Genomic DNA, 14232 nt, shown 5'->3' on the forward strand with positions numbered 1-14232 from the left:
TTCATCTCCTTGTGTACTTTCTCTAGCTCCTCCATTGGGGACCCTGTGTTCCATCCAATAGCTGACTGTGAGCATTCACTTCTGTGTTTCCAGGCACTGGCATCACCTCACAAGACACAGCTATATCAGGGTCCTTTCAGCAAAATCTTGCTGGTGTATGCGATGGTGTCTGCGTTTGGAGGCTTAATCTTGGATGAATCCCCGAGTGTGGCAGTCTCTAGATGGTCCATCCTTTCGTCTCAGCTCCAAACTTTGTCTCTGTAATTCCTTCCATGGGTGTTTTGTTCCCACTTCTGTATTTTTAAGATAATAAATAAACTAATCTCTTCATAAACATTATGTCTAAACCAATGAAAAGATGATGAATGTTTATAAAAAGCTAGGATTCCATCTGCCTCCATTTGTATTTCTGAAATTTAAATGTACTTAGTATTTTCTTGAATATTTTTGTTTTATAGGTTCCAAGTATTCTTGGTAGTGCATATATAAAATCTAATATGAAATATATGTTTCTTCATAGTAATGGCATGTATCAAACATATAGTGCTCACGTGATAAATGTTTTTCTAGTTAAATACTGCCATTTCTGCTGTGGACTTTATATTAAGTTTGTACAAGCATTGGTATTTGAGTGAATCTTGTATAATCATCTAGGATACTTACCCCCAATTTAAGGTTTTATTTAGGCATTCATAAACATACACCCAGTTCTTCTTTTTCTCACTTAAGCTGTATGGACGTGACCGTTCTAATTTCATCTCCTTTTGTCTTGTTCCAGGGCTTTTTTCTCACAGTCTCCCCAGAGTCGGTATTGAAAGTGGCTCGCTACGCTGCCGAGAACAACAGGGTCTTCACTTTGAACCTGTCTGCACCGTTCATTAGCCAGTTCTTCAAGGAAGCCTTGATGGACGTCATGCCTTATGTTGATATCCTCTTTGGAAATGAGACGGTGAGTTGCTTTAGAAAGACAAAACAAAATAATCTAAGGTGTTGTCGTACAGTGCTTTAACCCCAGCATTCAGGAGGTAAAGGCAGGCAGACCTCTATGAGTTGAGATCCTGTCTCCAAAAAACAAGACAAAACAAAACAAAACAACAACAACAAAAAAAAAAAATAGCTTCTCTGTTTGGGACTGTGTGTATGTTTAGGAATGCATAAAAATAAACTTAGGTATAATATAAAGAAAAAATAAGTAAATTTTGGTGATTGAATAAGATTCACTCAGTGTGCATTTCTCTAGCACTGTATTTTCTGTATTTCCTAAAGAATAACTTCTTATTAAAATGATTGTTTAAAGATGAAATCATTGGGAATTAAGTTACACATGGTGAGAGTCATCCCTCCTCTGCATTTTCTCACCTCTGCAGATGCATCTGTGACTTACAACTGTGACCACACCTAGACTTAAAGGAACAAAAACAAAAAAAAACCTTTCCTCACCTTTAAAATCTTATGTCTGAATCTATGTAAAGTTAATAAATTATGAGTAAATATTGATATTATAATCTTTATTTTACTGAGGTAATTTTGGAACTATTTGTATATCATAGTTGAAAATGTTACAGTAGAATTTCACTTGAAATGTTACAGCTTCTTCTTTTAAACAGTGATGTATTTTCTCCCATAAATCAGGGAAAACTTTAAAAATCCATGGCATAGACTAGGGGAAGCTGTGACTGACCTTCAAGTGATGTTAGCCATATTGATGAACTTTTATGAATGTTGGGAGTTTCTGTTACATTGATCACCCTAGAATCTGCACATGTGCAGCCTGGTGTGCACATGCAATAAATAAATAGTCAAATAAATAAATGCAAATTATGTATAAAGGCACTAATCATTGATTGATGCTAAAGAGAAGAGACTTAGGGAGGCAGAAAAGAATAATCCCTCCAAAGTGACTTTTATGTTTACAGAAAATGTCGATGATATCAAAATGGTCTTCACTTTTTTTTTCCGTATTTTTTTAATTGGGTATTTATTTCAATTACATTTCCAATGCTATCCCAAAAGTCCCCCACACGCTCCCCCACCCACTCCCCTTTAAAAAAACAAGTGTGATAAGCAAAGCAATAGTCAAAAAATAAAAGGTTAATTAGAATTAATCAAAAATTAAGTACTTTTATGGCCAAGAATATACGAACACACCTGAAACACATCACTGAGGATACATATACAGGAGGATAGATAGCGTGTCTAAGGCCAGGTTGGTACAAAGAGAGACCTTACATAACAAAACCAAAAGAATGGTTTCTTGCTTCAAAGAACACGCTCCAGAATACAGAACCACAAACACCCGTACAGTTGGAGAGTAGTTATCAATGTCCAAATATATAACCCCACGGCAAGGAAACCAACTAAAGCACATTTAAAAAGTGGCCAGAGAATCTGGTCATGGGGATGCGTCCTTTTACTCTGGAGGTTGAAGCAGAGGATCAAATGCTGAGGCCACCCTGGGCTGTGTACAGGGAGATGGTCTTAAAACAGCCACACATATATTTATACATTTGCATACATGCATTGGTCAAAGGACTTAAGTAAACAGTTCTCCAAAAAAAAAAAAATGCCCACTTTACAGATGGTCAGTAAACACATGAAAAGACAGTCAACATCGAAACGTAAATGAGCCTAAAATTAGACACTGCTTCATTGGGTAAACCTGATGGAGAAACTGAAGCCTGTGTATTGCTGGTTATAATGTGAGTTTATAAAACTTTCATGGAAAATAGTTTAGTAAATTGACAAAAAAATTGAACATAGAGTTATTAACATAACTCAGCAATTCAACTTCTTAGTCTGTCCCAAAACTAAAAGCAAAACTCAAGGGCTTACACACCAGTGTGTTTCAACATTATTCACAGTAGCCAGTGGTCTAGGCAAAGCGATTATATTGGTGTCATTGGTTGGTTGGTTGGTTGGTTTTGTTTGGCTTGGTTTAGTTTTTGAGACAAGGTTTCTTTGTGTCCTTGTTCTAGAATTCACTCTGTAGACCAGGCTGGATTTGAACTCACAGATATCTGCCTGCCTCTGTTTCCTAAGTACTGGGATTAAAGGTATAGGCCACCATGCTCAGCTGCAAATCAAATTTTTAATGAGGAAAAATTCTTTTATATATATATATAATATATATGTATATTATTATTATTATTAAATATCAAAGAAAAGAAACCTCCATTCACTTGCTTTATGAATGTCTTTAAAAATTCTGTAAAGCTTAAAAAGGCAGATGCAGCAAACAAGCATTGGATTTCTGTATAGGCCTGGGAGTGCAGCTGAGGGTAGAGTGACTGCTTACTATAGGAAGTTCCAGACATTCAAACCCAGCACCATGGTGGGAGGTTTAAGTAAATTCAAACCAAACAATGGAACAGTGGATCCTAGTGGTACAGGGCAGGGGTGGACAGTGGTGATGGCTACACACAGCTGTGAATGTGCTTAATTAACACTGAATTCAGCCCTTATAATGATAAGGTTTGTCTTACACATGGTTAACAATTTTATATAGATTGATTCTACAAACTAGTAACATTAGATTATGTTTTAGTATTGATTGTTTAGCAATATTTTCATACCTAGGAGACAAAACTGTAAGCTGCTACATGACTACATGTCATGTTGAACAACTTTTTCTTGTCTTTTGTTTGTGAATCCTGTTCATTTGCATTTATTTCAACAAATATTCATGTAGTAAAGCCTATTTTGGCAAATCAATAACTAATAGAAGCCAAGTCCCTTGTAAGGTCTGTCATTATATGAACTATAGACTAAAGGTGGCTTCAGAGTGATCCAATGTGTTGGTATTTTATGAAGCAGTCTTTAAAGGACTTCTGATGAGTGCACAGCTACTGAGTGTGCTACTCAATGTGTGCTCTGCGCTTTAGTGGTGCGGTTGGATGAAGCTGCATTTGCATATAGTACAAAGTCAAACAATGCAGCACCTTAATGATATCAAGTAAGTTGGATGTCAGAATCAGATGGTTTAAGTGGTAATCAGCTAGAAATATCAGCTAAGATGATACAGTTTAATAGGGATAATAAAGATGATATTGTATTCGATTACAAAGTGCAAGTAGATTAATGTTTTACCTTTTGAACATATTACCATTGTTCTCCTTGAATACTTTAGTAATAAGAATAAATTATCTCTGGTACTTAAAGAAAGAAACCATTTTTGTTGTAAAAATGCACTGCAATGTAAAATGTAGTTAACAAGAAATGTATGTGTGTGTGTGTATACTTACATGGTTAGTTTATATTTCCCCTTTTCCCTTCCTAGTGCCCCCCAATCTTCTTAACATTCCATTTCCGAGAATGATGGTAATCATCTGATATCAAGCACACTTAGCTTTGATTTGTACATGGTTGTCCCTTTCCTTTTTCTGGAAAGGTTTGGACACTAGCCTTGATGATTTTCCAGTAGTCTTAGTTAAAAACTTAGTGCTTTAGCAAGACAGGCCTAGCAGTGCCTGACTACAGACTGAAGCACTTCTGAGGCAGAAGCAAGGATACTGCATGCTGTAGGCTAGCCTGGAGCTTGCAGGCAAAACTATCTCAACATGAGTAAATAAAAACCAGGGGCTGGAGCTATGGCTCAGCCAGCACCCACAAACTGTCCCTAACTCCTGTCCCAAAGGGTAAAATACTCTCCTAGACATACACATAAAGTAAATAAATACAGATTTAAAAGTAGAAAGTAAATAAAAACAAGATGCCCAGCAACCTTATTCCTCCACAGACAGTAATCAGTGATCCCCCTGAAACAAGTAAAAGGCACGCTTGCACACTGGGTCTCTGCCTTCCCAACGCTCTGACCCTTTCATACAGTTCTCATGTTGTCACTCTCAACCATAAAATTATTTTCGTTGCTACTTAATAACTGTAATTTTGCTGTTGTTAAGCACTGTAATGTAAGTATCTGTGTTTTCCGGTGGCCTTACATGACCCTGTGAAAGAGTCTTTTGACCTCCCGAAGGGGTCGTGACCCACAGATTGAGAACCACTGAGGCTGTAGCATTAAGAATTAAGCCGAATATCCATACAGAATATTTGATCTGGGGGAACTGAGTTAGAATTTTAGGGGTTCTGAAAAGCTGGTGTTTGTGTGTGTAGAGGAGCAGAAAAGGAAGTCGTGTGTGGCAGCTCAGGCTTGCAGTCCTGCACTTACAAGGAAGACAGACTTGTGTCAGACACACCAGTGTTACACAGAAGGTTCCAGCCAGCCTGGGTTACTTACTGCAACTCTTGTCTCAAAAAAGTTATAAACAAAGTAAATGACAAGGTAGAGTAAATCCCTGCATTTGAAAGAGTTTCCAACCTTCTAGCAGTCACTCTTCAATTCAGACTGACAGTTAAATTCATAAGCTAGTGAAGGAAGGATGTGTGCTTGTGCATCTAGCAATTGGAAGGCAGAGGCAGGAGGATCAAAAGTTTGAAGCCAACCCAGGGAACTTGAGTTCCTGTTTCAAAGGCAAGAAAAATGAATGTTTGGAAATAATTAGATACATCCTAAGAAGAATAGGGCCATCATTGATCCAGTATTCTGATGTGACTTACTCTCTTTATTGTTTTGTAGTAAGAAGTACTTAACATGAACTCCAAATGCAACTCGGTTAGTGCGATGCTGGCCTGGCTACTGCCCCAGAGGCCTGTACTCCGGGTATTTGGCAGGTAGAAACAAAATCAGCCATTCTTGGTCAGCCTGGACTATACTACACGTTCCTGTCTGGAAAGGCAGACAGCATGGAAGGCAGGAAGGAGCAGAGCTGAGCATTCCATCCACTTTCCAGCATACAGTTCACTGTTAGTATGTTGGCAGTGCTGCACACCCCTTCCCATGGTCCATTTGCAGAATTTTCCCTTCCCCTCGAGCAGAAGCTCCATTCATATTAAATAGTAACTCCACCCATATTCTGTCTGCCCAGCCTTGCTAGCCACTTGTTTTGTGTGTCATCAAGAGTTTGCACATACTAAGTGCCTCATACAATTAGCTTCATTTGATAATTATCTAACATCCTCAGCTTATTTCCCATAATGTTTTCAAAGTTTGTCCATGTTATAGCATGACTTAGAAGTATATTGTCTCCTAAAGTTGAATAATCTTTCTCTTTTTCCCCCAAAATACTTCCCACCCACTTATTCCAGGGTTCAGATATGGGAGTCTTTTGCGTTCTAAGCAAGTGGTCCACCACTTGTCTGTCCCACAGCCTTCCCTGGAATTCAGCATGCACTGAGACATATTCTTCTTTTCTCAATTATGATTGTTTATTAAGCCATTGTTTATTAGGCTGATGAGGCTACGGCAGGAGGATTGCCAAGAGTTCAAGGCCAGCTTAGACTATAGATCCAGACCCTGCCTTTTAAAAAAGTAAGAAAAATAAATGAATGAATGATTAAATAAAGCAAAATCTTTACTTAACCCTATTATTGTATTGTATTCCCACTTTTAAATGAAATGCCTGAGTTCATAGGTTCTATCGACTGAAGAAGCTTTGCTCTTCTCTAGGATGTAAACTCTTTAGCTATTATGTTTTGGATTAATTTTTTAACATCTTCAAAGTTTAAACATCTTCTTTAGCAGCATCATTTTTCAACTAAACTCACCTGCAGTCGGCTTAATAAAGGCCATTCTACGTGCAGATAATTATAAATTATATCTGTTGATGCCAGCTCATACCAGCTGCTTTGTAGTCATTGTCTACCTGTACATGACTAAAGAACTTGATTGTTCTTGTTTTTCATTATTATTAAATTAAGAAGTTTTTGAATAGAGTCATTTTGAAAATGGTTCTTAAGAGTAATACCTTTTAAGGTTTCCTAATCACTAGATAATTAACCTGCCAGGATTAAGTACACTCAACGTTGCCTCAGGATGCTCAGTTCTCAAATAAGGTCAATTATCTCCTATAATGACTACTTTGTCAAGAGTTACCACTTAATTCCACCGTGAAGCAGCACATCACCCATACAGTGCACTTTAAGATATTTAAGGTAGTAAAATGCAGCTTGAAATTGGCCAGAAGAGCTCTGTTGAATTATTTCATACGTACTGAGAATAATATATTGCTTATTAGCCTCCCCCTTCTGTGCGTACTATTTTGAGTCTGACAAATGACTTAATTTTATAAAGATATTCTATAGCTCTGTCTCATCAGATCCTTCTCTGGTGATTTTGCTGCACTCCCTTTTCTTTACAGGGAGGGAGTCTTGGGTTAAAGCTTTTAACTTCAGAGTGTAGAGCAGGGAAGCTGAGGTTGCTTTCTCTCCGATGCAGTCATTTCACACGTGCTGCTTTCGTCGGTAAGACAGGGTTTCACTCCATCGCCTAGTTGGCCAGCCTCAGCATCCACAGTGCTAGTATTACAGGTTCCACTGTTCCTTTCTCCCTTCCCTCCCGCTCTTTCTCTCATATGTCTCCCTCCCTCCCTCTTGTCACTCTCTGAGTGGTTTAGTAATAAATGAATTACCAATCAGTGGAGAGAAGTCTGCTGTTTGCTGGTGTGGTGGTCCCCTTACTGAGAAGTTGCTGAGTGGTTTTTGGTGATGAAGCTGACAAGTGTTACTTGAGACATCAGAACATTTTGAAAAAAGTAAAATTGGCTTTAGGTGTTTGATCCATATCTCCTGAACCTAAATGATAGCTTTAAGACAGGGTATCACAGTAGCCCAGGCTAGCCTTGGGCTCACAGCAGTCATTCTGCCTCAGCCTCCAGTCATCCTTTTATGAGACCAAGTGGGAATTTGTGAGCCTTTCCTCTGTCTTTTTATTGTGTGATGCTGGTCAGAGAGTTCATTAATTTTTGTTTGTTTGCACTGCTAATCTTTAAATTTTTAAGCAGCTTCTTCAATCCTCACTAACCTGTTTAAGTAGAATGGGAGGAGAACTCAGTCAGTAAAGCCTTGTAAGCGCAAGTACTGAGTTTTATCCCCAGAACCTGGCTAACTGGTCAGTTCTACGTCTAACGAGATATCCTGTCTCAAAAAGAAAAGGGTTCCTAAAGAGCAGCAGGCAGGTTGTTGCCTGCTCCTAGGCAGACATATATGCAATCACCCCCACATGTCTGTCAATGCTTTGCCTACACACATTTTCATTCACAGACTGTCTTTTGGTCAGGATTTTCTGGTTCTTTGTAAAGATATAATTATTAAGTTTTAGAAACTCCATCAAACCAATATATTATTTTATACTCAGAATAAACTGTGAAATAAATGGTTTTTCCTTTTACCAAACCACTTTCAACCTGAATATGAGGAATGGAGCTGTATATAGTTAATGATGGATGGAAGTCACCTTTCCAGGCCTGTTCATATAAAGCTCTGCACTCCTGAGGGGAGCCTGTGATGCAGCCAAACCTAAGGTTACTATAAGTGCGGCCAAGAAAATGGACCCCTTAGTGTTGGAAACTTACAGTGAATGAAAATGAAATGTCAGCACAGAACGTAGTATCATATGAGTGCAGCTTAACTTCTATTTGTTTCCGCCATGTCTTTCTAACATGTTCTCCCCATTCACTCCCTCTTACTGTTCCTCCTGGGGCCCTGGCTCAGAGTAGTATGTGGGGAGACCCATAGGACAAAGGATTAATGTCTTCAGTCTGTAGATGGGGACTAGAGACTCATGGCAGCCTTGTGAGAACCCTTGAGTCAGAGACACCCCACTTTCTAACCTAAGTCCAGATCAGAGTTTCTGTGCAGTTTTTCTTTGGTTTTGTTGTCATTGTCTAGAGATATATTGTCAAATTAGTGTTTGGCTACTTAAATTGTTTCTTATTTCTAACCACTGCTGTGGTTCTGTATGAATGGGGAAGGTCCAACAGGAGCATCACACCCATCATCCCTCACCTCCCTCTTTCCTCATCCTCTCTGAGTGCAAACCTGATTTGTGTTGGTTCTCCCGTAACCCAAACTGCCCTCAACTTCACCATGTAACTGAAGACCACCTTGATCCTTCTGCCTATACCCACCATTTTATACGATGCTGGGGACTGACCCCAGGACTTCATACTCTTGGGCAGGCCCTCTATCAGCTAGGCCCCAGCTCTAACTAAGCATGTTTCTAAATCTCAGTAATTTCTGGCTCAAATTCATGTGTTTCTTTAAACACAGTTCTTTGCTTTATAGGAAGCTGCACAGTATATATAGGTCTGCTTTGTACTTGGCTTTTTTTTCAACAACTATGTCTTTATCCTTCCACAGCATCTCTTGTTTCTTAAAGCCAAATGGTTCCCCATTGTATGAACACACTATGTGAGCTCTTAGGGCATTCCCAGAATCTCACAGTAAAAACAAGTCTTTCTACCTGTGTTTTTCATTACTAGAGGTGCTTTTTCAGGGTGAATTCCTAGAAGTGGGAACAGTGGCTCAAAGGAATAGTACTTACACCGTTTTATAGATCGTTCCAAATTCCTCTCCAAATGATTCATATATATTTTCATACTTCAGCAGCTATGCCTGTTTCTGATTTTTTTGTTTTTTGTTTTTGCAGTGCTGGAGATGAAAGCCAAACCCTTTCGAATGCTATGCAAGAAGCCTGTCAAAGCTATGCTCCTAGCACTTATGTTTGAATATTTGATTATAAATTGCTTCTAAAACATTGCCATCAAATTACATTCATTAGAACAGTAAAAATGTCACTTTATTTCCAAAATATTCATTGCTTTTATGAAAATTAAACTGAATTAAGACAAATTTTCTGTTCTTCCCAACTAATTCGTTTCTATATAATAAAAAATTAATGCCAGATGCCAGGCAGCCGTGGGGCACGCCTTTAATCCCAGCAATCTGGAAGCAGAGGCAGGCGGATTTCTGAGTTTGAGGCCAGCTTGGTCTACAGAGCAAGTTCCAGGACAGCCAAGGCTACACAGAGAAACCTTGTCTTGGAAGAAGCAATAATTATTATTATTTATTATAATAATATCACACATTATTTATAATATGACATGTTATAATCAGCATATTATTAAATCTCTTTATTAAATTTTATATTAATAAAATAATATATAATTATAATAATTTCGTATAATATGTGCTATTTTTATTATTATTACTACTACTACTATACCAGAGATTAAAAGTGATCATCTTAGGGCATTCATCTCTTTTTGCTTATTTTTTAAAACATTGCATAATTATGAAAAAGTCCTTATTCTGTGCTTGTTTAACATTCTCACCCCACAGTTCATGTGCAATAAATACCCCTGTCCTGCGCTCACCCTCTCAGCTCTACCTGGCAGAAGCTATCCTTCCCCTGCTTTAGATCAGTTTTGAATGTGATTGCTTCGTGTGTCGTTATAATGTTTATGCTGTTTTATAATTACTTTCATAATTATAATTGCTTGGTCATGTGTTTTCTGTTGCAAAGACTATGTCCGTCCATACACTGACTTTCAGACTTCACTGTATCCCACTATCTGAAAAGTAGTAAGGGTTACTGAATATCTAAGCACTGAAGGAATTTGCTTTTCCTTTTTCAAAGGATTTTAGTCCTTTGCACATTTTAGAAAACATTTGTTTTTTAAAAATATGATATCATGTTTCATGGTTTGGTTTGGTTTGGTTTGGTTTGGTTTATCTAATCTAGGCCATTCCAACTCACGTAAAGTGAAATCTCAAAGTAGTTTTAATTTGCATTTTTGGTGGTTGAGGCTATTAAAGTTTTAAAACAGTGTTTCTCGGCCATTTGTATTTCATCTGTTGAGAATGCTCTGGTTAGTTCCATGCCTTGTTTTTTCATTGGTTGCCTTTTTACTGTTTTTTGTGGATGTTGTTTTGTTCTTGTCCTTGGTATATTCTTGATGGATGTGTGGACAGCAGAGGGTTTTGTGTGTTCTGTAGGCTACCTCCTCACTCAGACGGTGGTGTTCTTTGCTGTTCATCGTTTCACAGCATCCCTTTCATCAGTTTCTTGGTCTTAATGCCTGCTCTATAAGGGTCCTGGTCAAAAAGTTCTTTCCTGCGCCAGGGAGTTAGTTCAAGTGTATTCTCTTCTGTCAGCGTATGGGCATCGTAGCTTATGTTGTAGTCCTTCATTCTTCTATGTGTAGATCTCTGATTTGACCAGCACCAGCTGTTGAAGCTGTTGTCTTTTCTCCAGTGTGCATTGTTGGCTGTGGGTGTGTGGGTACCTGTGTGGGTCCTAGTTCAGATGCATCAATCAGTGGGTCCATGGTTATGTGTGGCAATGTTTTTAATGTTTCAGTCTTTTCAAGTCTTCTGTTGCTGAACAGTTTACTGTTTCTGTGTTTCAGTTTTACACATAACAGCTGGGTAAGAAAATCTTTGTAAATAGATCTTCATTGTAATTCTAATATTTGAATCCTTCTACCAAGTATTTAAATGCTTAAAACAGCAACAAAACAAAAATCCTACAGAAGAGGATAATTAAATGTTAATCTCTATGATTCTAAATATAATTAAAATGGAAATTTGGAAAAGTGGGAAATTGCTGGATAATGAGGTTACCAGATTTAGTAAACAGAAGTACAGGCATCCCTTTAAATTTGAATTCCAGATAGGACACAAAATATTTGCGATATACTTGTACAAAGACATTGTTTCCTATCTGAAATTCAGACTTCAACTTCCCATCTTATGTGCTGAATGGGTGTGCTGGGAATGTTACAGTAGAGGTGGTGGCAAGAGTAAAGAAGGCCCATGCTCGCACAGAATGGCTGGAGCATTCCCTCAGATGCAAGAAGGGGGACCTATGTGAAACACACACTGCAGAATCAGTCTGTCTCGGGCCTTCAGATAAAAGCCATTTACTGTGGAAGCCTTACAACCTGAGTCAAGCCCTGGAATCCAGAGCTGTCCTCTGACTTTCACCCTGAAGATCTCTTCCTCCCGTCTCCCTCCCATAGTCTTCCTCTCATTCCAGCTCATGACCCGTACACACATGCACACACAGACAAATGCAAGTATATTTAAATCTAGATTCCTCGTATAAGAGAAAGTATTCAGTATTTCATATTCAGAGTCTGGTCTATTTGTCAATTCATATGTTAGTAGACATTTTTTCATCTGTTTCTTAGCTGCTGTGAATTGTACAGCAAGATTCATGTGTGTATCTCTGTGATATAACTTTGAACCCTGTGGGTATGTACCAAGGGTTCTGCAGCAGTGGCATCCGGTAGTGCTGGTTTGATTATGAGGAACCCCACACTGGCTTCCATAGCACCTTCCCACCACATTTCTCGTCTGTTATCTCGAGTGGGCTTTGTAGCAGCAATGAGATGGACTCTCAGCAGTTTCAATCCTCACTTCCCTAATGGCTAAGGATGTTGGATACTTTCTCTGAGTTTTATTGGCTGTTTGTATTTTTTGTTGTTGTTCTGACACAGGGACTTATGTGCCCTAGATTGGCTTCAAACTTGTTATGTATGGAGGATGACTTTGAACTCCTGATTTCCCTGCTGCTGCCCAGACACTAAGATTACAAGCCCATGCTACCACACCTTAATTCATCAGCCTGTCTACTGACTCAATGACTGAGGGGGGGGGTAGAATATTTAGGGCTTTTTTCCCCCAGTTCTTTATATTTTTTAATATCTAGATATGAATTCCTTGATGTATAGTTGAAAGGTGTTTTGTTTTTGGGTTTTTGGGGTGTTTTTTGGTTTGTTTGGGGTTTTTTTTTTTTTGGTTTTGTTTTTGTTTTCCTGTTCTATAGGCTGTCTCCTCACTCTGGTAATTACTTATTTTGCTATGTGGAAGAATTTTAAAAGTTTTTTAAATCACATTTATTAGAGAGAGAGTGTGTGTGTGTTTCTGTGTGTGTTTGTGTTGTGTGTACACCATGCTGTGTGTTTTGAGGCCAGAGGACAATTTGTTGAACTCGGTTCTTTCCTTGAACCATGTAGGTCCCAGAGTCTGAGCTTAGGTCATCAGGCTTGGCATCAAGTGCCTTTACCCAGTGATCCTTCTCCCTCTCCCAGAAGCATTTTGATTTCATGTAATCGCATTTGTAGGCTCCTATAATTATTTTCTATGCTTTGGAATCTTTTTCAGACATTCCCTGTCTACACCTATATGTTGAAGTATTTTACCTCTACCAGTTTCAGAGTTTCAGCTCTTGTATTGGGTCTTTGATCCATATATAATACTTTCTGTGCTGGGGTAGCCTTTGAGCATCTTGAAGTTACAATGCCTCATTGCATTTCCAGATGTATGGCAATTTTATGGTGAAGATAGACACACAGCATTCTGCAGCCAGGAGATTCTGATAATCATTGCCTTAGAGTAACTGACGTCAGAGCAGTCACTTCTGACTCTCCCACAGTGTCCTTGCTTTACTCTTCCCGGGAAGGTGTAGAGAGATACCTCAGACAGGGCACTGACAGGTCAAAGCAGTGATTCCATACATGTGCAGGTTGGTGAGCCAACGTGGGTATTGGGAGTACTCGGCACTGAGGCAGCTGTGGTGTGAAGAACTCCACCTCAGCACGCGTGCATCTCTCAGTCCCCAATGCTAGTCAGCCTTCCCCTCCAGTGCACACTAGCACCCACAGTGCTAGCCTGCAGCTGAATGAAGCAGAAGGAAGAAAGATAGTGTGTTGAGCCTTTAAGGACCCTTGTCCCCTCCTGCTTCGAGGCGATGTTAATAGGCCCAGCTCCTTGGTTGGATCTCCTATGGGTGATCACAGCTGCTCTGATTTAAGACAGCAATTGTCGTGCTGTTCCCAGAGGACACTTCTTCTATAAATAGGCAGGCACTGCTTAGCTATGTTTTGTTCAGTAGTAGTCCTCTGAGACTAGAGGGAAAGTGACAGTCCTTATCATCTGGTGACTGCACAGCCATCATAGTGGAACACATTGTTCACTTGTTTATGGAGATGCTTGTGTAAATAAACGGACCAGGCATTCAAAAGTACAGGAGTTTTCCTGTAACTAGTCTATATCTTGATTATGTCATCATCGGCTTATGTATTTGCTGGACTGTAAAGTCCTTTAACAATGACTTTAAAACTGTGCATCTGTTTATTTAAATGTTTATATAATACCTGAATGTGTTATGCAGTATCAGTTTTATGTATCTTATATTTACTGCATCTCTCTTTTTTTTTCTTCTTTTGTGGTGCTGGGGATTAAACCCAGGGCCTTTTGCATGCTAGCCAAGCACTTTCCCTCTGGGCTGCATCCTCAGCTTCTTACTGTCTGTTGATTGCATCGAGTGATTGGCCTGTACCTTCAGGTTTGTGTAAGTACACTCTGTGATGTCCACACCATGCCAGCATCACC

At 39.0% G+C, this 14232-nt stretch overlaps 1 protein-coding gene across 2 annotated transcripts in view; it reads left to right on the forward strand.

Annotated features, from left to right (window-relative positions):
• The window catches only part of Adk (adenosine kinase), a 398197-nt gene that overhangs the window by 265676 nt on the left and 118289 nt on the right, over nucleotides 1–14232 (forward strand). For both annotated transcript variants that reach the window (XM_021182427.2, XM_021182428.2), the window contains exon 7: nucleotides 779–949. In XM_021182427.2, the coding sequence (XP_021038086.1) occupies nucleotides 779–949 (171 nt within the window). The remainder of the gene's footprint in view (nucleotides 1–778; nucleotides 950–14232) is intronic.

This window comes from Mus caroli, chromosome 14 (genome assembly GCF_900094665.2).
Source record: "Mus caroli chromosome 14, CAROLI_EIJ_v1.1, whole genome shotgun sequence".
Lineage (NCBI taxonomy): Eukaryota > Metazoa > Chordata > Mammalia > Rodentia > Muridae > Mus > Mus caroli.